Consider the following 23816-nt stretch of genomic DNA (forward strand, 5'->3'; position numbering starts at 1 on the left):
TTGAGATTAAAGCCAGTAGAGCACTGAGTTTGAATCCAACATAATGCTCGAGTCAAAGACTGAAATCAAATTCGACGGAATCCTTAGGTCGCACACTAAGACCAGAGCCAACAAAACTCTAAGATCAAAGTTGGTAGAGCACTGAGTTTGAAATCGACAGAATGCTCGAGTCAAGAATTGAAGCCAAATCTAACAGAATCCTCAGATCGTGCATTAAGGTCGAAGCCAATGAAACTCTGAGATCAAAGTTGGTAAAGCACTAAGTTTGAAACCGACGGAATGTTCAAGCCAATGACTTAAGCCGAATTTGAGGAATTCTCAGATCGTGCACTAAGATCGAAGCCAATGGAACTCTGAGAACAAATTCGGTAGAGCACTGAGTTTGAAATCGACAAAATGCTCAAGCCAAGGACTTAAGCCAAAGCTAACGAAATCCTCAAGTCATGCGCTAAGATCGAAGCCAACAGAACATTGAGATCAAAGTCGATAGAGCACTGAGTTTGAAATCGACAGAATGCTCAAGCCAAGGACTTGAGCCAAAGCCGACGAAATCCTCAGGTCGTGCACTAAGATCGAAGCCAACAGAACTATGAGATCAAAGCTAGTAGAACATTGAGCTTGAAACTAATGAAACATTCGAGTTAGAACAAGGGCTTAAGCCAAAATCGACGAAATCCTCAAGTCGCGGACTAAGATCATTATTGTAGGAGGGACTAAAGTTGAAGCCTTTAACCACCTCTTGTTTCATTCATAACTACAAAACAATGGGTCAAGTTAGTAAGAAAATAAACAAGATTCTAAATAGTTTAAAAAAACAAATAAAAAGAAAAAAGAAAAAAAGGAAAAAAAAGAAAAAAGAAAAGGAAAGGAAATTATAGGAAAAAAAGAAAAAATGTGAGGAAAAAAAGGAAGCAAGAAAAAAGAGGGAGAAAAGGGGGAAAAAAGGAAAACGTAAAGAAAAAAGGGAATAAGAAAAAAAAAGAAAAAAGAAAAAAAGAAAGAAGGGGAAAAAAAGAAGAAAGAAAAAGAGAAGGAGAAAACAAAAAGAAGAAAGAAAGAAGAAAAGGAGAAGGAAGAAAAGGAAGAGGAGAATAGGGTAGGAGTGGAAGATGAGAATGAGAAATGTATGTTGAGCCCTATTTACAAAGGTTAGGATGGACTCAAATTTCTAACTTAATTTAGATTTCCTACTAAAATCTTATCTCAAATGATTTTTATAAGATTTGAATCAAAACATCTTATCTTTTAAATTTGAATTTAAGATTCTCGTGGGTTTGAATGGATTAGCCTTAAATCAAATGGTGTCAAAATCCATCTACATCAATTTTAAATTTTGGTATATTCCAAATTTTATCTCAAATTCATCCTAAATTAAAATCTGGTCATATTTCAAATTTTATCTCATATTCAAATCAAATTTATCTTCCAAATCAAATTGAGGGTAAAATCTCAAATTTATTTCAAAATTAAAATTTGGTCATATGCCAAAATTTATCTTAAATTCAAATTGTACAAAGTTCGAGATTAAATTGTGAATAAAATCTCTAAAATTTGGCCATATTCTAAATTTTATCCCAAGTTCAAATCATTCAAATTTAGTCTTCCATCCTTGAAACAAATTAAATTAGGTATAAATTCTTAAATTTATCAAAAAAATAAAATTTGGCCCTATCTCAAATTTTATCTCAAATTCAAATCAAGGTTAGGTTTTATCCTCAATCCAAATCAAATTGGGAGGTAAAACTGTCAAATTAAAATTTGGTCATATTCTAGAGTTTATCCCAAATTTTAGCTAAACTTATGTACTAAATTTATAGTTTGATTGACACATCAATTGAGGTCAAATTCAAGAAAAAATTTGAATTTTGATTCCAAATTAACGTGAAATTTCCAATAATTGAATTTGAGATTAATTAGAAGTTAACATGCGTCCCAAATTAAAATTGAAGATATAAATTGGCAAATACCGATGATGTCACGTGTTTCATCATGATCGTTGGATTAAATAAAAGAATTTAATCGAATTTGATATTATTATTTTGGGCTAAAGTCCAATTGAGTCTAAAATAGGCTTAATTTGACCCAACCGTCAAATATGGCTCAAATCCAATTAGTTGGGCCAAGGGTCCGTCCATGGACCAATCAAACCCAAAGCCCACTTGAGAACTCTATAAATAGAGGAACTCTCCTCATTTGCAAGGGTTGCAATTTTACACTCCAAACTGAATTATCTACTAGAAGACTTAGATCGAACCACATCCGCATAAAATCTACATCATCATAAGTTCAATTGATCCAAAGTCGATCAGATCAACCAACTTAAGGTCGAGGCAATTATCAAGCTCAAAAGTCGATCATCCAATAAGATCAACAAGGTCAAAGGCTGATAATCCAATAAGATCAACCAGCTTAAAGATTCAAGAAGATCAACCAGCTTAAAAATTCAAGTTTATTTAGAAAGCATCAAAGGATTATGTATTAGAAATTGTGCTCACTATACTTAAATTAATATAAATACAAAGTTTAAATTCCACAAATTAAGTTTTTCAGGAAACCTCGTACGAACATTATGAAATTTAAGATCTCATTTAGTAACAATTTCTTTTTTTTTTTAATTTTTTTTTAAGAAAATAAGTTTATAAACCTCTTTCACTTCTAAATTTCTTGATTTGTTATCTACTTTTTATCAATATTTAATTTTTTTAAAATCAAGTCAAATCTTGAAAACTAATTTTTATAATTTGCTTTTAAATTTTGGAATTTGATCAAGAATTCAATAATTATACTTAAAAAGATGCGAACTAATGTAAGAAAATGAGAGGATATAGAGTACTAAAATAGTTACTAAATGACACTAAGGTTATAGCTATTGAATTTCGAAATTAGTTGAAATTTTCATTGAAGGATCCAGGAATATATAGTATTTTATTTAAAAAATTGGAAGATTAGAACCAAACATTTAACAGTTAAAAAGACTTTAAATAAGTATTTCAAAGTTTTAAAGATGATAATTATAAAAGTTACTTCGTCTAGTGATCATTTGTTTTTTTATTTTTTATTTTTATTTTTGAAAACTAAGTCTATTCCATCCACATTTCTTACAATTATTTGCATCTTTCTCAAGTATAATGATTGAATTATTAGTCAAATTCAAAAAACAAAAACAACTTTTTGAAAATTACTATTTTTAATTCTCAAATTTTGGCTTTGTTTTTTAAACCATTGGTGAAAAGTAGATAATAAAGAAAGAAATTTAGAGATTGAACTAGTGTCTATAGACTTAATTTTTAAAAATAAAAATAAAAAATAAAATAATTATCAAACAGGACCTTAAAAATTAATATAAGGTTTAAACTTAAAATAAATATGTAGAAAGAGTCCTATATATGTGTGTATATATATAAGTTTGAAAAGATATATTTAAGAATGAAAACTTTCATGGCTTATGAGTATAGGAGGGTCTCTAAATTGACAAAATAAATAGATAAAAAAAGAGAGAAAGAAAAAGAAAGCTAAAATGGCCAAAATTGTTAATATATTTTGATAATGTAGGTCAATCATCAATAGTAAAGTATTCATTTTATTGCTCATTCTAAATTTTGATTAATAGAAGTATATAAATAGGGAGAAGGATAAAGATTGGGAGCCAAACTTTTTTTAAATCTTACCTAATTTTTATGATCTTTCAAATTGCCCGATTATAGAATTTGGATAAATTTTGAAAAGATAATTAGTTAATTTATTTAGATAATCAATAAATCAATTTGAAAATTATTGAAAATATAAATTGAGATAAGAGTATATATAAAATTTAGAAATATTGCATAATATTTATAAAAAAAATTATGTGGATGTTAGTGTTCATCTCAAATAAAATGTTATCGAGAAAAATCAAAAGAATCGATAATTTGGATATTTGATGAAAAGTTATTTTTTAAAATTCAAATATTAGTGTCAATCTCGGTCAAGAACAACCGAAAAAACTATTTCAATGAGTTTCAAAAAATCGTACTAGTTTTGTAAGGGAGAAATATTTGAAGGTTATTTCTGTTAGTTGACTATAAAATAGTTATTAACAAATTTTTATTATCATCAAATTATTCACAATAATTGTTATATTATCCTAATTGATTATTTTAAACCACCAACAAAATTTGAAATTTACTCTTAGGTTGACTTTTTGAATAATAATATATTTATTTATATTTAGAATTTTTAAAAGAAAACATTAGACATTGCTAATATTTTAACAATCAAGCTAGGTATACATTAATAAATTTTTAAATTGCTAAAATATTGAAAGAGACTTTTTTTTTTATTATTATTATTAGGTATGTTTCAATTATGGCTCTAAGACTTTTGAAAAGTTTTGTTTATGACTATAAACTTTGAAATAAAAAATAAGATGAAAATATTTGATAGGTAGTTAATATTTAAAAGATGGAAAGCATAAATGGACATTCTTTACACTATCATTTACGTAAATTGATGTGACGGTTGATATTGAAAATAATTTTAACTACATCTTTTGAGATGAAATGAATGGTGAAATGATAATCTTAGTATTTTATATTGTCATAAATAAGAATTTAGTGTAGAAATAGGAAAATTTTCGAAAAAAAAAATTGCAAAAATCAAGTGGTTGAAAAAATATTTGCAAAAAGCATGCAGATCTAAATACATTTAAATTCAATCTTTCAAGAAGACCGGGAACTAGGAATAAACACTATAGACATAGATCAATCCTCTCACAATTCATTTAGATTTGATGATCAATATGTGTGACCTATCGATCACGTAATGAGGATATTGATGAAGGTCAAACATCAACTGTATGGGGTCATAGTAATCGTGCGTGTTTTAGGTGTGATCAAAGTAGATCATCTTCTACAGATGAATAGAAGTATTTTGTTTTTAACATTATATTTATTAAACTCATTTTATATCATAGTTGAAGCATAAAAAACTAAATGTTGTTTCAATTATTATATTTTAGATTAATTTGAAAAAACATGAATTATGAACAAAAATAAATAAAATTGGTTAATTAAACGGTATTATCCATACATAATGAAATCTATCTTTTCAAATAATTTTCAGCACACTTTATTTTTTCAAATACCTTAAAAACCAAAATCAATAATTCTTCCCTTCAAACCACAAATATGATATAGAATTGACATCGGTCTTTCAATTATTTCCTTTCGAAATCTCATCTACTAAAAGAATTCAACTTCAAAATTGGTTGGGTAATTCTAAATTTCACCTAGAATCATATAAATATATATATATATGCATTCATGATCAACGTTGTTTTTGTACCAATTTGAGAGAGTTTGAGAGAATTGAGAACGATTTGTTTTCTTGTAGGTGGATTAATATATTTACCTTAAAATCGAAAAGAAATTGAAAAGGGGAGGATCAGATCACATCAATCTCTCTAAAAGACTGAACCTATGTGTTGTCCATATCTACATCTTACGATTGAGGTATATTTTGACTGATTGTTCCAAATGTTTCAATCTTTTTGTAAGACTGAATTGTAAAGGGTTCAGTATTTTAAAAAGACCGAATTTGATAAGACAAAATTTCTGTTCTATTTTTTGTAAATATTTTTATGTGCATATATGTTCCAAGTCAATTCTATTTTATACTTAATCCTCACAAATAATATCGCATACATTTTCTAATTTTTACACATCAGCTATCATTTTAATTTTAATTCTTTATTTCATAGAAAAGATAATTTTTGGAACAATTTCAAAATAAGTATTTTGTTTAAAAAAAGGAGTGGTAAAAAAAAAAATCAAGAATAAAAATGAAGTTAATATTTTTTAAAACACCCACTAAAAAATTTTGTTTACTATGAATGTAATGAAGGTCCCTCTCTAACTCCCACTTTTCTCCACTCTTGTTTGTTAGTTTTTTTTTTTTTTTTTTCCCTCCACCACTACTTTTTTCACACTAATTTTTTTCCCTTCTTTTTGCAAAAACAAAAATTGATATTGAATAAATATTTTAAAAATTTTTTATTTAATAATATGAAAAGATGAAGAAAAACATATCTGCCTTTTTGCTTTATATTTATTTATATTTTAGACCCTCTCACAATCTTCTCTTTTTGCATCCTTTTCAATCCATAATAGACCAAGCCAAAGGCTGTCAAATGGAAGCAATGAGTTTCTGTTATCTCTGTTTTAATCTTTATTTCTTTTTTCTTTTAAAAAATAATATTAAAAATTGGCCCTAAAAACCAACACCATTCTTTCTCCCAATTAAAGCTCCTTCCTCTTTTCAACCTCTGTCCTCAGATACCCTAACAAAAAATATTTATGAGTTTCCTTAGAAAAAAAATTAAAATATATATATATATATAAAAAGATAACAGAGGAATAGTGGGAGATGGGAGATGGGAGATGGGACAACTCTGACCTCATTTTATAATCTTAATTTTATGAAAATTTTAATAGGAATGTCGATAAAAATTCGATTTTAATGAATATTTCGAGAAAAATTATAGAAACAAAATTCAAAAAATAAATTTAAATTAGTACGTAAACATTTTATAATTTTTAAACGAGTTAGATATATATTGTTTATATTGTATTTACACTAGTGATATTTTGTTGTTTAATTATTGTGTTTCATGAATTTTTCTATGATATAATGAAAATATCGATTTATCCCTCATGTCAATATCGAATTTATAGAAATGTAAAAATATCGATGGAAATATCAACACTTCGAATGGAATTTAATACTATGCTTTTGTTCTTATTTTTTAATCTTATGGAAAGAAAATTGAAAGCTTATTTAATTAGTACTTATTTGTTCATTGAAAAAGAACCATTGTGTTAAACAATAAGATATCCTCTCTCTTTTTTTTACTTATTGTTATTGCAAATTTCAATTAAAGAATTAAAATAATTGAAAATTCATTTTTTAAATACTTCAAAATATTTTGCAGTTTTTATGTTATAAATGACAAACAATGATTTTGTTGAAAATATAATTAAGAAAAAAATATATTATTTTTAAAACGTTATCAACTTTAACGTAATGAAAAAAAAAAAAAAAATCAGATTAGTTAATTTCAACAATAGTGCTAAATTATAATTTTTATGTTTGTTAGATTGTCCGTTGACTTTACATTTTAATTATGCTCGTGTACAGAAGTAGGAATCGTTCTCAATTTTAATTTTTCATAAAACTTTAAATTATAGAATCAAAATAAAGATTATACATTAAGAATTGAAATTTTATAACATACTATTAATTTGAGAATAAGAAAGAAATTGACTTACCCTTGAAGCCAATCTTCCTCTCTGTGGTCCCTCGATCTAGATTGCGAACTTTTTACTCTCCAATTTGAAAACTCAGTTGGTCTCTACCACTTGAGAACCCTATGTATTCTCTTGGGATGAGAATCTCATCGCACGAGTGCTGGGGCTCTACACAATTTTTGGAGAAAGGATGAGAGGATGAAGAAAGTTTTTTTCCAGAGAGCTTCCTCCTCTCTGTGAAACTCGTGGGAAGAAAATGAGAGATACAACTCCTATTCTCAGTTGAGAAAGATCAGGAGAGAGAGTTGTAACTCACTCCCATTAATTAAATTAAAAATTAAATTAAAATTTAATTTAATTAATGATATATATATATATATATATATATATATATATATATATATATATATATGTTATATCAAATATAACACATAACGTATAGTTTTATATTTTATCAAATACAATATAACCTATAGTTTTATTCTCTCTCAACAATGTATGACATTTAATATAAATCACATTTATACTAAATTCAATTATATGAATCTCATCCATAAAGTTAATATTCTAATCATATGCAAATATTTAATTCCTCTCAACTATTTATGACATTTAATATAAATCATATTTACATTAAATTTAAATTATATGAATCTCATTCATATAATTAGTATTTGAATCATATTCAAAACCCTCTAAAAAAATTTCATATTATAATGTATCTAATACATTATAATAATTATACCATATATAATTAATCTAAATAATTATATCATATATAATTAATTTGAGCAATTCAAATTAATCCAAAATTTTATTGAGCTAGGATCTTATGGACTTGTAGATTGAAGCTCTAAAGGTACTTAGATAATTAATTAAACTCTTTAATTAAATTATCCAACATCCATTAATTATCTGTCACTCCATTAAAGATGGATAGTTGCACTCTTCGCACTACATATATATTTCTGTATCTGTTGGATATAACCAATCAAGATGACCATTCACAAATTGCTTGTAATTACAGTGGGCCAAAATTACCGTTTTTCCCCTGTAGTTACATCTAACTCATTAAGTACCACTGATTCTTCTAATGAATAATAAGTCATAGTCCAACTATGATCAAGTCCCCTTTGGGCCTAGAGAGGATGTGGTCACATTGTTTAAGCCCTTAAATCAACCCTTAATCTACTTACCCTGACATTAAGGATTGAGTTAATTCCTTCTTGTGTAGTTGTGTTCCCAGTTCCCTAATTAGAAGAATCCCAAAATGGTAGGCATATTGAGTTGGCAATCTGGCCACTCTCACCCATACAAATCAAAGGATCGCCTTCATAGACTTCACAGCTCACTCAGTATTTAGATTATGTCACCTATGGTCATCCTAGTGAAATGTAAGTCTCTACTATTAACGATGTTATATAATGAGACTAATCATTTCCTGGTCTGGTCTTATACAAACTCTTTATATAGGATACTCATGCTCACATGTCTCCACGTGAATGATCAAGATCAAATCATTTATAGCACTTCACAACACTTGTAACATCTACAAAGCGGGTTGTATCCGTAGTGTCACCAGAATAAGGTACCCAACCTTATCCATCTACTACAAACTATTTTAAGTTATTATTTAAACAAGATCCACATGTATGTCTCTACATACTTATTTAAATTATATAAAATAACCTAGGATCTTAGTTTATTAGATTGAGTGTATGCTCATAAAATAACAGTTATCTTATTAATAATAATTTGTTTATACAATGTTTACAAACTATGAGAACACGAGAGAGATTTAGGACACCTATCCCAACAATAACAACTCTACAACGCATAAATAAAGGAGTACATGAATGAATGAAGACCAAATCCAAATAAGAGAGATCTTGAAGATATATAAAATTATAATAAGAAATACTTAAAATAATCAATAATTACTATTACATATACCAATAAGGTGTACCTTCTTTTTCGATAACTCGATCTTACAAAGTCCTTGGAGTAACCTATGCTGAATGATCTCTCTGGAAAGTTTTCCTACAAAAATTTTGTGAGAGAGAACAAAATATGCCAATAGAACACGTGTTGGTTCATGGCCGAGATAGTTTTTACTCTTATACGCAGTTCAAAATAAATAAACACGATGTTGGTTAGGGTGAACGTGAATGTCGAGTCACCAATTAAAGAAAGGAAAATTGCAGTAGGCGACAATTTAAGAATAAGATATTTAAAGTGTGTCACACACTCTTCCTATTTTGCAAATATGACACTTTTTAGTGTATGAAATGTTTAAATTTATCAAATATATATCAATAACATATTAATTGTATCAATCGTATCGTATGTATCAAATAGGTATCGGGTGTATCATGTGTATCCTTTTTTTTTAAAATAATTTTTAGACAAAATCCTATATTTTCCAAAGGGAAAGGATCTGGAAAATTGAGGTAAAAAGGATGAAAAGGGAAAACCATATGATTGGGGGTTTTTGCTTTTTTGTTCCACATTCAAATTACCTATTTCTGAATTCAAGCCAAGCCAAACAAAGCCTTATCTCATTTTTCTTTATTTTATTTCACATCCTTTACTGATTTTGGTGAAACATAGTTTATTATTATTGTATTTATCCCCTTTTTATAATTATTATTTATTTATTTTCTCTCCCTTCTGATTTCCCCCCTTTTTTTTTCACCCCTAAAACCATCCAATAAAACACCTCAGACGGTTACATGAGAGAGAATATTGAGTGGAGTTGGAGTCAGTGATTCTAGTGGGTTCCTCCAACTCCAAGTGCCCCCAACTATTTATTAATTTACGTTTTTGTTTTCTTTTGCATATTTTATTATTAGGAAAAAAATATATATTTGTTTTAATTTGATCTTAAATTTTAAATTTTATATTTTTACCCTTGATTTTTTAAATATTAAATTTTCATCTTTATTATTAATATAGGTTAATAAATTTAAAATAATTAAACGAATTATAATTAATTAAGTTCTACTATTTTTTATCACTTTTAAATTATAATTAATTAATAGACATTAACTTCAATGATTAAAAGTGAATGTTTAATGAAAAATCAATGTTAAAGTTATAAAATCAGAGACTAAATTGAAACAAAATTCAAATCTCAAGATAAAATTATAACATTCATGAATTGAAACTAAAATCAAAATTTAAAGAATAATATTTTGAAGACTAAGAACTAAATAGAAATTAGATCTAAAATTCGAGGACAAAAAGGTATTTACTGTCGTTATTATCTACCTCGATTTCAATTCCCTCTCTTCAATCTCCTAAAACATTATTACTGCTCTCAAATGCATATGAGAACCCAGAAAATTTGTCATAGCTTATACCTGTGTTCAAAAAATTCGAATATTCAAATAATCCAGGTTTGTTATAGTTCAATTAGAATAATTAATCTTAACTGACCAAAGTTAATATTAATTTTTAAAATCATATATATATAATTTAATTTCTTGTTTTTTTTGTTTTTTTATTTTCAACGACTCCTTAAAAGAAATACTTTTTTAAGATTGGAAATAAAATTTGATAATAAAAATTGAAATTGAGTTGCTAAACTTAATTCAATTGGTAAGAAAAATTAAATCGACTTTTTACCTATTAACATCTACTTCTTTTTAAAACAAAAATTTTAATAAATTATTCGAGTAATTTGTACCGACCCAAATGTTTTATAGTTGAATTGGATTGGACTCATGAGTTAAAAGAAAGTTACAATTTGAACAATTAAGATGGAACTCTAAAAAGGTAATTGCATTGAATAACACCATTAGAGTTAATAATTAAGTGTATAACAACATTTTGAAAGAATTGTAAATATAGTAAAATCAATAAGTGATCATGTCTATCATTCTATCCGTGACAGAATCCATCATTGATAGACACCGAGAGTTGGATCTAAATTTTGCTATATCTATAAATTCTTTTGCATTATTTTATATCTATTAATACTTTGGGCAATGCAACTGCTTCTTTCTAAAAGTATTTAACCCAACTCAACTCACCAATACCTTAACCTGTAACTACCAATTTTGAGATAAGATAGAGGTTGGATTCTTCCACTTCACATATTTTTAAAATAATCTAAAAGAAGAAAAAAGAAAAACATAAGGATGATCTAAGATTTTACGTCGTAATGAATATATAATATTTTAATCTTCTAAATTTAAAAGTTTATATTATGTTTATATATATAAAAGGAAAAATATATCATCAAATCGAGTATAACTCAATTGACATCAAATGTGTGTTAGAAACCATAAGATTCATGATTTGAGGAAAATATATATCATTTTCCGTTCTTGTTATGCTCTCTATAAATAACTTTCATATGATTTTAATGAGAAAATATTGAAGTAAAATATGTGTATGAAATTTAAATTTGCAAATTGGGCATTAGGGTTTATGCTAATTTAACATGTCTTTCAACATTTTTATTTAACATAAACTAGCTTAATACAATTAGTTGATTCCCAATTGACAAAAAAAAGTCTCTACTACTACATGAGTTTATATATAGGTACACTTTTTCATTAATTTGTCAGCCAATATTATTTAAAAATACTGACGTAGGTTCCAATCGTATTAAATAATTATTTATAAAAGAAACATAATAATAATAATAATAATAATAATAATAAAATGGGAAAAAAAAAAGAAAAAAAAAAGCCAAAAAATGGAAAGGATTCAACGAAATCATAAGATTCAAATGGATAATTTTGAAAACTAAATTGAAAATTTGAAACCAAGCCAAATTGAAACGAAACTAGGAGAAAAGGGGACTAAAATGGTAACTTATAAAATCGTTATAAATTAAATTATTAAAAAAAAAGTTGATTTTAATTATGTTTTCTAGCTATTAAAAGTTTAGTTTGTACTTTATTGCAAAACAACCTTGTACCTAATTTTATAAATATAAGAGATTGTATCTACTTATATATACATGACAAAAAATAAAAGCACATAATAAACAATACGTAATGTCTCATGAATTAGAATATGTCAGTATTCCGTTAACCGCGCTCTTTTCTCACTACCTTGGAAGAAATGAAATTGTATCGTATTTCAGTTTAGAGGGGTCAGGATTGATCTCTAATAATGAGTCAGATCGCACCAACATCAATCTTTTTTCTGGGCCTACTATTATCATTTGTCGTTCTCCTCATTTCAATCCTACGCACACAATTTTCTATTCTTTCGTTAATATTTTTTTCACTAGTTCTAACTCTCAAGTTTACTTGTCGTATACATTAGATTTGTTTACTTACCTAACACGTCATTAGACACAAATCACATAATTTCAAGAGTTAAAAAATATAAGGTATTCTTTAGGGATTGTATAAATTTAAACTCTAAATTAATAACGATATCAATTTAAACCTCCAACCTTTTGTAAGTATGTCAATTTATACCATCCATACTTTCATTGGAGAAAACTTCATGTGAAACTTGTAATTCTATAAACTAAACCTCTAAACTCTCATAAAAAATCAATTTCAATTCTTAATCAAAATTTCCTTTGAGAATCGTGAATGCATTTATTCTAATAGTCTATTTTATAAAATCAATCAGAATGAAAAGTTTAAATTGAGTAACTAATAAAAATTTATAATTTAATTGACTCACATCATAAGTTTTCTTACGATATTGGTGGAACGACGTGTTAAATATATATATATATATATATATATATATATATATTGGTAAAATTTAATTGTTTGGAAAATTGTTGCTATCAAAGGCAGAAACAGGTCGGCAAGGAAAAAAAATTGTGTGTGCCTTGGGATGAGTTTCAACACAGCAATTTCCTTTGTGGATAAACAGACAGACAGAGATTTAGAAAACATGATAAATCGAGGTTTCTTCGTGATGAAGCACACAAATAGAAACTCCCAATTCCACCAAAAACAATTTATTTATTTATTTATAATGATAAATAATAATAATACCCAAAAAGATTTTTTTTTTTTTTAAAAAAACCCACAAATTAATTAATTTAAGATTTGATATATATCTCAAGAAAAAGACAGCACCCTGTTTCTTCCTCCTTGGCTCTATACATAACACATACACTTTCACAATAAATAAATTCTCCTTCACTTCATAATAATTTGAAATCTCTGTTTCTTCTTCAAAAGCAAAGCTCAAAAATGGTGTAATTTAATAGAGCTTTTTTGGACATGGCTAATCTCTCTAATTTCCATGGAATAATCCACCATAATCCTTCTCTTCCTTTCATGTAAGTTCCTAAGATCAACAATATCAACAATTTTTTTTTTTATTCTTTTGGGTTAATTAATTTTGTATTTTTTTTTTTTTTTTTTTTTTTTTGTAGAAATTCAGAAGGTTCAGCTTTTGATTTTGGAGAACTGGAAGAAGCCATAGTTTTTCAGGGAGTTAAGCTTGGAAATGATGAACCCAACAAATCTCCACGTAAAAAATTGTTTTTTTTGTAATTTTTATTAAACTTTACTGAGGAGAGAGATGTTAAAAAAAAGTAAAAAGTTACTATTTTAAAAGGGAAAATGATTTGAAAGAGGTATAGAGTTGAATTGCATGAGGCTACAAACAGAGTAAAAATTCTGACCCTATTCTGTTTCTTCTCTGTACTAACTCCATAACTGCTCAAAAGTTGGATTAGGTTCTTCTTTTTTTCTTTTTCTTTTTTTTTTTTTACAAAGAAATAAAGATAAATTATTAATTATTTGGTTTTGATTCTCTTTGATTCCTTCTAATTGTATGATTTCATTGCAGATTTTCTTACAGGAAAGCCTGCTGCTACTCTTGAAATGTTCCCTTCTTGGCCAATAAGGCTTCAACAGACCCCAACATTGGTAAAATTCAATAACTTTTTTTTTTTTGAATTTTTCTTTAATACCCATCTTATAAAATTTAAAAAAATTAACTCATTTTCTTGTTTTTGAATTAGGGTGGAAATTCAAAGTCAGAGAGTACAGATTCAGGATCAGCAAATATGAACAATACTCTCACTAGCAAAATAGAATTGGAAATGGAAAGTGAATCACCAATGAGTAGAAGAAGAGGATGTTCTTCAAATCAAGAATTGTTATTTGATCAAAATCATCATCATCATCTTCTTCAACTTCAACATCTTCAATCAGAATTTGAAGATGATGTCTTGAGAACAGAACAATCATCACAACAAAATCAATCTCCTCCCAAAGAAAAGGTTCTTTTTTGTTCATTTAAATTATTATTTTTTTCTCTGATCCCAATAAATTAAAAGGAAATTCAATTGATGGGCAGAGGTTTTTTTCTGACTTCTGGCAGATTTTCTGAGGATTAATTGATATGAAAACAGAGAGAGATATAAAGAATCTTTATTACCATTGCTTTGGCTTTATAAAATGACCAAACTGTTCTCATTCTTCAATACATAATCAAAAAAATTACCATACGAAATATGGAAGAAAACAATGTGTTTTGCTTTCCTTCTCAATTTGATAACACTCAAACTCAACAACAATTTCATAATCATAATTCTATTTCCCCTCAAAACTATGTCAGCAATCTAATTTTTCCATTTTTTTCAATTCAATCTTGCTTTGTTTTGCCAAAAATGGGTGTAATTTAACATTGTTCTTCAATTTCTTTTTACAGAGGAAAGGAACTGGTTCAACATCAGAGAAACAGCTTGATGCCAAGGTTCTATTTTTATGTCTTTATAAAGTATTTGAAGCTTGATTTCTATTTTCTTCTTTGGGTTCTGAAAATTTGAGGGGGAAAAAAAACTTTACAGACACTGAGACGATTGGCTCAAAACAGAGAAGCTGCAAGAAAGAGCCGTTTGAGGAAGAAGGTTTGAGCAATGAGCAATTTTTTTCCATACCCAGAAATTTTCTTTGAAAATTTAGAGATACCCACTTGGAAAATTTCAAAATATATACATAAATTCTCTCTTCTTTTTTTTTCTTTCTGTGAACAGGCTTATATTCAGCAGCTGGAGTCTAGTAGAATCAAGCTCTCTCAACTTGAACAAGACCTCCATCGAGCACGTTCTCAGGTTACTATAACCCATTAACTTAAGTTTTTTTTCTATAATTTACAGTCTCGAAGTTCACATGTTATTATTGTTTTTTTTTTTTTTTTTTTTTTTTTTTTTAATATTATATTAGTGATTTTGGAATTATTTGTGTTGAACAGGGATTGTTTCTTGGTGCTTGTGGTGGTGTAATGGGTGGCAATATCAGCTCAGGTATATACATACATACATTTATTATATATATATATATGTTGCCTTTTATTGAAGTAATGGCTTAATTTATAAAAGGGGACAATTTGGTGGAAGGCCATTTTCTCATGGAAATGGGATTTTTATATTTATAACAAGACAAATTGGCACCAATTGGTGTTCTAGACAATGTGGCAAAATGGTTCCTTCAAAATCTTGATTACTTTGAAAGGCTTTTTTCAAAAAAAAAAAAAAAGAAAAGAAAGAAAAGAAAAAATCAATATTTTTGTTTCAATTTTGATCACAATGTAATATGATTGTATTGTTAGGAGCTGCAATATTTGACATGGAATATGCGCGGTGGCTAGACGAGGACCACCGTTTGATGGCGGAGCTGCGGGCGGCGTTGCAAGGGCATCTTCCCGACGGCGATCTCCGAGCAATAGTAGACAGTTACATCTCTCACTACGACGAAATATTTCACCTGAAAGGCGTGGCAGCGAAATCGGATGTGTTCCATTTAATCACGGGAATGTGGATGACTCCGGCGGAGCGTTGCTTCCTGTGGATCGGCGGATTCCGGCCATCGAAACTCATAGAGGTGTCTGAAAAAATTTAAAAAACAAGTTTGAATGAAATGAAATGATGTGAGTTTTATTTTTTGTGATAAAAGTTGGTAACTTTTGCTGTGAAATAACCCACACAGATGCTAGTTCCGCAATTAGACACATTAACAGAGCAACAAGCAATGGGAATATGTAATTTGCAAAGATCTTCACAAGAAACAGAGGATGCTCTCTATCAGGGGCTTGAGCAGCTGCAGCATTCTCTCATAATCACCATTGCCGGCACCGCGGTCGTCGACGGGATTAACCATATGGCCCTTGCCGCCGGCAAGCTCTCCAATCTCGAAGGCTTCATCCGCCAGGTTACTCACTTTTTCTTTCTTGTAAATATTCATATTTTACCCTCTTCTTTCATATTTATAATCATTAATATATATTATAACTTAGTTGAGTTTATGCTCGAAATATTTTTAATAAGATGGAAACATGGGAGTCTATGAATTAATGAGGTAGGGAAAGAACATGAGATGTGACCCAAAGAAAAATACTTTAATAAGGGAACTTGTAAGGGTTGGTAAAAGAAATAACATTTTGTAGTCAACTTAAGCTTAACCTCAATAATTAAGAAATAATGGTTTAGTAGAAGAAAAGTATTTGAATTAGAAAACTAGTAGGATTTGGTGAAGGAAATAATGGTTTTTGGTCTCTGAAAATTGTTCGTAAAGATATTCAAGGGGAATATATGTATTCTAAATTTTATTTTATTTTACTTTTTCAAAATCTAACTTGAATTTTAACAACATTCGTAAAATGTAGATAAAACGTAGAAATTTATAAGTGAAAGTTAAAAACCAAATTGTAATTTAATGGAGTGTAGAAGTTATAAGTTAAATATTATATGGAAAAATAAATATTTTTGAAGATTTAGTTATAGGCAAAATTAAAAGTTTTAAAATAAGAAGGATGAAATGGAAATTTAATCTATAATGATAATTCAGCCTAAAGTTGACCACAAAGACTTACCAAATATTTCCCAAGTAGAGCATGTTTTTCAGTGCTTTGGTTCTCCTTTACAATTTCCAATATCAAAATCAATACTTGAAAGAAATGTGGGGGGAAAAAAGTTCATAAAGTCAATAAAACCCATTCTATTTTGATGTCCAATAGTGTAACATTGAGTAAAAGAACTGTTTTTACTCCCAAAGAATAATAATAATAATAATAATAATAGTAGTAAAAGAATAATGGCTAGAGTAACGGACTACACCTAATTTCATGCATCTTCTTTTTAAGTACAGAGAGAGAAAAAAATATTGTTACGTGACAACTTGTGATTTAACATTTGGGTGAACTGCACAAAAATGGGTGTAGTTCGGGATGCATCGATTTATTTTTTATTTTTTCTTTTTTCTTTTAAAGGTGGGTTATAAATAATACATAAGAAACATTTCTCAGTGTTTAGAAATTTGTAAAGTCTCAATCAATTGGTTGGGGGTAGAAAAGGATGTTTTGGGTGACCCATCAACTAAAATCTTAAAAAACAAAGTAGAATCATTTGAAGTCTTGCTGTTTGCAAATAAAAAAGTAAATAAATGGATTTTTTTTTTTTTTTTTTTTTTTGGGTATGTAGAAGTTGTAGTGAGCATAATTATTAGAGGTGATACAAAAATATTCAAATAATTCTCACATCTCCATTTGTTATATTATATAAAAAAAATTGAATTAATAATGCAGGCTGATATGTTGAGAAAACAAACACTTCATCAATTACATCGAATACTGACAATCCGACAAGCAGCTCGATGTTTTGTGGTAATTGGAGAGTACTATGGAAGACTTCGAGCTCTTAGCTCCTTGTGGGTATCTCGACCAAGAGAGTACGTAAGATCTAACGTTAAATAATTCCATCGTTTATTATCATGGATACTATTTATAAACTTTTCTTGATGTAAAATATAATCAAATGAATAATATTGAACAGGAGTAGCTGCTTGAATGATGAAAATTCATGCCAAACAACAACAGAGCTACAGATGATTCAGAATTCCCACACCCATTTCCCAAACTTTTGATCTTTTTTTTTTTGTTCAAAACCAAATCCATTTGGGGTTAATTTGCTATATCATATTTATTATCATTTAGAAGAAATTTAACTTTTATTACCTCTCTCTCCCCCCCTTCCCTAGCTTTTTACCATGTTATCCTCTCAATGTAAATCAATCCAATGGGGAAAAAAAAAGGTAAGTTCTCAAAAAAGTAAGACTGTTAGTGTTATACTTTCAAAAGCTCTCATTTCATTTTTCATACATGTGCATTGGTCCTTTAAAATAAGTGGGAAAAAAAAATCTAGTACTACCGTAATACCAACTTCTTCCATTCATTATTGACATGTTATTAAATGATTTATTTATTTATTTTGTCGACTTCATATAATTCTTAAATATCACAAATAATGAATTGAGATAGTATGCGAAGTAAATTAGTTTTTTTGGGAGCTTAAATCTCTACTTGGTTTTATTTTTTGAATATAGTTAGAATTATAAATTTGGGCCGTCTTAGCTTCTGAGTTTTGAAAATTTTAAGGTTTTTAAATATTGGGTACAACTTCAATTTAGTTCTTATAATTATGGTTTTAAATTTTGGGATTTAGCTCAATCTTACACATTATTCTTGAACCATTTTTTCCTCACATGAAAAAACCTATCTATTTTTCTCATATGTTGTTACCTTGGACCTTGGTATAGTTAGCAAAGTAAAATTTGTATCTTGTTTCAATAATATATTTAAGTAAGTTGTATTAATACTATTAAGCTTAAGAAAAGGGTTAGGGTTAGATAATATCTTTTATCGTCACATATGAATGAGAATGATTTATTTTTTAAGTTCTTTTCTCTCGTCTCTACTTCAATCTATCATCTAATACTTATTAAAATCAATAAAACAAACTTCGTTCTCGGGTTATGGGAAAAAGTAAGTCCATCTTTTTTGGCATTCACATAATTGAAATGAAAGCTAAAAAGTTTTAAGAAGTTTTCTTGATTACAAAGACCAATGGAAGCTTAAGCTTGTTTTTCTAGGTTTTAATTTCTCTCCTTCATGGTTGTTTTTCTTCCAATCGAAGGTTGTTGCTAATTTTATATAGGCCTATGGTTGAAATTGTTGCTGAAATTAAGGTGAAGAACTTGACTTTTGATGCCTCTTAGAAACGAATTAAAAGGGTAATTGCAAAATGGATACTCAGTTTGCGTGTTTATTCGGTATTTAAAATTTTAAAATTAACATTTTTTAGTCTTTGAGGTTTGAAAAATGTTTTTAAATGATCCTTGAACTTCTTTGATCGTTTGTTTACCGTGGTTAATTTTTTGCTGATTGTGTTGCTGATTTGGCAAATAATTAATTTGTTATTTTTTTGTCAACTAGAATTTCTTGTCTCCTTCTTTTCTCCTCTCTCACTTTCTTCCCTTCTTTGTACAGCTATTGTTGTCGGAAGTCCTTGTCGCTCTCGTCAAAAGAAAGGTGTTTGGTAAAGCCATCAAAGAAACACTTCGTTTATAACCGATAGCACTAGAGACTTCTTTGCCAAATCAGCAACAGAATCAACCAAAATTAATAGTTACATCATCTCACAATTAGTTAGCTAGCCGTCAAAGGAGCCTAGGGACTATTTAAAATTATTTTCCAAACGGCAAAGACTAGAAATGCTCATTTTCAAACTTTAAAGACCAAATAGACACTAAGTTCAAACCTCAAAGACCAAAAGTGTATTTTGCTCTTAAATAAACCTAAAGAGTATTATCTAATTTTTTTAGTATACCCAAACATAGATGTAAAAAATCCGAACACCAAAACAATTGAAATTATTTTAAGTTGGAAAAGAACATATTTTCTCCCCAACCAAACATGAACCAAAACTTCGAGTTAAAGTATCACATCTCACCAAAGTTTCACAAAACCCCAAAATCAAAACATCCCCCAAAACTAACAAAACAATGAATCCTAACATTTCTATATTGAATTATTAAGAAACTTTTCTAAATAGACTAATTTTAAATACAAAATCTTCACCTTTACAAATTTGGTGAAGTTTTTTCTCTCGTTATGATTCAAATTCTTAACGTCTCTTTTAATTAAAATCCAATGTATTGATGAGTAATGGCTTCTCTATCCTCAACCCTTACCCCATTTAAAATCTTTATCCCCATGAAATTTTTTTGTTTAATTTTGTGCGGATCAAGGTTAGGATTCATCACAAAAAAATTGCAAGAAATCTGTACGAAATTACTATTCATTTTTTTTTTTCCAATTAATCTCAACAAAATAAATTTGATCCTATATATATAGCCAAAAAAAAAAGATAAAAAATAAAAACTAAAAAAAATGTGTGAATACTAAGGATGTCCATTTTCCCGCGAGGCTGGGGTCCCACGGGACCCGTCCCAAACGGGACGGAGAATCCTCGATTAGACGGAAAATGGGGAAGAAGCAAGGATAATTTTTTTCCATTGGCTAAACTGGGACAGATGCGGGGATTATATTCCCCATCCCCGTCCGATGAATATATTATAAAATTATATTATTATTATTATTATTATTATAAAATTATATTATTATTATTTACCTAAACAAAATATGAGTTTATAATAATAATTATTATTATTTTATTTATATACTTTTTACAAAAGTTGTGATATAAAAACTTAGTTATTTTCTAATTTTCATTTCAACATTTTCATATTTAATACATTTCTAAATTGTTTAAACATATAAAATTTTCTACCTTAAACCATAAATATTGTAGTATTTAAATGGAAAACTTGACTATGATATTGTAAGATTTAAATTTTAACTTTTAGAAATTATAGGATTAAATTATATTTTTAGACATATAATAGTATTATTTTTATACTATTTTTTTTTTAATAAAAAATTTATTGGAAATAACTCATTTAATATATATAATTTTATTTGATTGAGAATAAATAAAATTTTTAAAAATAAATATATTAAAAAAAAAACAAACGGGAAATTTTTCTTGAGAACCCAATCCCTGCGGGAATTTTGTGGATGGGGAATGAAATAAGGGGGTGGGGATGGGGACAAAGAAGTCTTCCCTGTCCTTGTCCTGCCTCGTGGACATTTCTAGTGAGTACCTAACTGCACAAAAAGTTTTAGCATAATGTATAATAAGTTGTAGCAAATAAATAAACAACAAAATAGGACACGAGAGTTGGTAACCCAATTCGATGTAAAGTCACCTAAATCTAGAGGGCAGATTTACCTTATGAAAAGAAACTTTATTAATAATAATAATAATAATAAAAGTGCAGCAATTACAATAAAATTCTTATATGTTAGAGACACTTAACATTGACTCATGAATAGTCAACTCCTAATTTCAACTTAGGCTCATTTTAAGGGGACGTTTGAGGCCGGGACTATCCTAAGAAATGTAAATATTATTTTTTAGTTCCCAATTAGCTACAGTAAACACACTATTTAAAAAACTTCCATTTGCTATAGTTTTTACCATTTTACTTTCATCATTTTTTATTCTTTACTACAACGTTTACTAATTTCTTTTACAAACTAAAATAGTTTTACACCTTAAACACATATTATTATAATCTAAACCAAAATAATCTACACACCAAGCACAAACTATTATAAACAAACTGTAGTAATTTAAGATAATAATAAACAATTCCTTGCCCCAAACACTTTTTTAAGTATGAGATCCTCTCACTTCCACCGATGTTACAATTTCAGTCGATTAAATACAATGTTTCAACTCTCATAAACTTTTTTTCTTCGCGTACAAAACCAGTCTAGTCTAAATGGTTGTCTACTTCAAACCGGACACGAGTTACAAAGGAAATATTGCATTAGAATCAGAATTACATACAAATTCGAAAATACCATCTCGGTGTTTTTTAAAAACTGTCATGAAAACCTTTCAATTGTCGAGTTTACCTAAAACTAAGATGCACTTTTTAGGAAAGCTTCTTAAAGGAAATAAACCTTTAAACGACCGAAATGAAAACGATATCAAAATTTTGTACCAAATAAGGAAAGATATTTTCTAGATAAAAACAACTTATCCAAACACAAGATGTTTGACATTTAGCTATACATTTCTATATCTAACATTCATCATAGCATCTTCCACAGGGGAAAACAACTCCCCCTCCCCCCAACATTATTAAATCACTTTTCTCATTTTGTTTATTTAGGTGGCTGCTTCCATAATTATTTAGTTTTTTATTTTTTTCATTTTTGAAAAATAAACTTATATCCTCTCAATTTCTTACAATAATTTTCATTAAGAGTTGGATTCTAAGCCAATTTCTAAAAATAAAAAACAACTTCTTAAAAATGATTTCTTTTTATTTTTCAAAACTTGATTTGATTTTTTATGATATTTACATAATAAAACAAGAAATTTATGGGTGGAATTGTGAATTAATGTTTATATATAAGCTTATTTTTCAAAAACTAAATGATTATCAAAATAGATCTTACTTATTTGGGTAATTGCAATTGGTAGCATTTTTAGAAATAATAACCAAGTATATAACATCATTTAAAAAAGATTGCAAATATAGACAAGTCTATCAATGATAGGCTTCTATAACTCTTACCAATGATATGGTCTATCAAAGATAGACTCCTATCAATAATATGGTCTATCACACTATTTAAATTTGGTCATATTTGCAATTTTTTTACATTATGTTCTATATGCTAATATTTTGGATCTAATGTCTATATTTACAACTGTCTCTACTTATTTATTTATTGGTTCAACTATATGCGATGATAAAAATTTGAATTTATAACCTTTTAATTGAGATATAGATATTAATTAGTCGAACTAAGCTCAAATTGATCTTCACCTCAAGGCAAGTAATTTACTCCAATAATTTTTCTCTCTTTGATCCCTATTCGAAGTGGTCCCTACATTTTTTAAAAAAATTTAAATTTAAATTTAAACTTTATTATTATTATTATTGCCACCAATTTCCCCAACAAAATATAATTAGCTTACTTTTCACTCTCAAGAAACTTGGATTCTATTTCTCAACAAAAAAATTTGAGTGTTAGGTCGCTACACTTGTTTTTGTGCAGTCTACTAATTATCTAATTTAGAAATTATTACATTGTAAGAAATTTTGGCTTTTTTAAAATAATTAAATTGTTATATGAATGTGACATTTGAGTATCAAGAAATTGTTGATTGCATGAGATGATATGAAATAGTAAAGTTTACTTCGATCCCATTTGATAACCATTTGATTTTTTATTTTTTGTTTCTTTTAAACTATGCATATTATATTGATCCACATTTCTTACAAAGATTTGCATATTTCTTAAATACAATGGTAGAATTCTTAACCAAATTTCAAAAACATAAACATTTTTTTTTAAAGCTACTTTTTTTAGTTCTCAAAATTTGACTTAATTTTTTAAATCATTAATGAAAGTAGATAACAATAGAAAAAGTTTGGAGGTGGAGTAATATTTATAAACTTAATTTTCAAAAATAAAAAACAAAAAACAAGAAATAAAATGGTTACCGCATTTTATAAATTTAAAACAAGCAATGGAGGTACGGAATGACACACATTTTGGTTTAATTGGTGAATTCAAACTTTTTAATTTTTTAATTTTTTAAAATCCATACATGTTTGATGTGATGGGTATGGCATGGGATTTAGAGAGGGATGTTTGAAATTATATTCCTTTTGT

The 23816-nt window shown here is 27.8% G+C and overlaps 1 protein-coding gene across 4 annotated transcripts; it reads left to right on the forward strand.

The window, feature by feature from the left end:
• The first annotated feature begins 13348 nt into the window (after positions 1-13348).
• LOC120083357 (transcription factor TGA9-like) lies at positions 13349-18355 on the forward strand. Of its 4 annotated transcripts, none has more exons than XM_090316919.1 (12): positions 13349-13551; positions 13648-13745; positions 14067-14146; positions 14242-14502; positions 14934-14978; positions 15073-15132; positions 15259-15336; positions 15477-15528; positions 15834-16105; positions 16211-16432; positions 17805-17951; positions 18052-18355. In XM_090316919.1, the coding sequence occupies exons 1-12, from the start codon at positions 13493-13495 to the stop codon at positions 18055-18057; spliced, it is 1380 nt and encodes a 459-aa protein (XP_090173045.1). In that variant the 5' UTR covers positions 13349-13492; the 3' UTR covers positions 18058-18355. The 4 variants fall into 4 exon arrangements, with proteins under 4 accessions (XP_090173045.1, XP_090173044.1, XP_090173046.1 ...); XM_090316918.1 differs by having other exon boundaries at positions 17805-17947; XM_090316920.1 differs by lacking the exons at positions 13349-13551; positions 13648-13745 and adding an exon at positions 13871-13953 and having other exon boundaries at positions 17805-17947.
• Positions 18356-23816: the final 5461 nt, after the last annotated feature.

The sequence above is a fragment of the Benincasa hispida genome, chromosome 8 (genome assembly GCF_027475165.1).
Source record: "Benincasa hispida cultivar pf3 chromosome 8, pf3_genome.v1.1, whole genome shotgun sequence".
NCBI classification, from domain to species: Eukaryota; Viridiplantae; Streptophyta; class Magnoliopsida; order Cucurbitales; family Cucurbitaceae; genus Benincasa; species Benincasa hispida.

What these genes read in the sequence shown, in the direction of transcription:
- LOC120083357 (XM_090316918.1), top strand. Translation starts at nt 13,493, where the DNA reads ATGGCTAATCTCTCTAATTTCCATGGAATAATCCACCATAATCCTTCT. An exon ending in TCGAAGGCTTCATCCGCCAG is followed by an intron (nt 16,433 to 17,804) that starts GTTACTCACTTT and finishes TTAATAATGCAG; the next exon opens with GCTGATATGTTGAGAAAACA. An exon ending in TGGGTATCTCGACCAAGAGA is followed by an intron (nt 17,948 to 18,051) that starts GTACGTAAGATC and finishes AATATTGAACAG; the next exon opens with GAGTAGCTGCTTGAATGATG.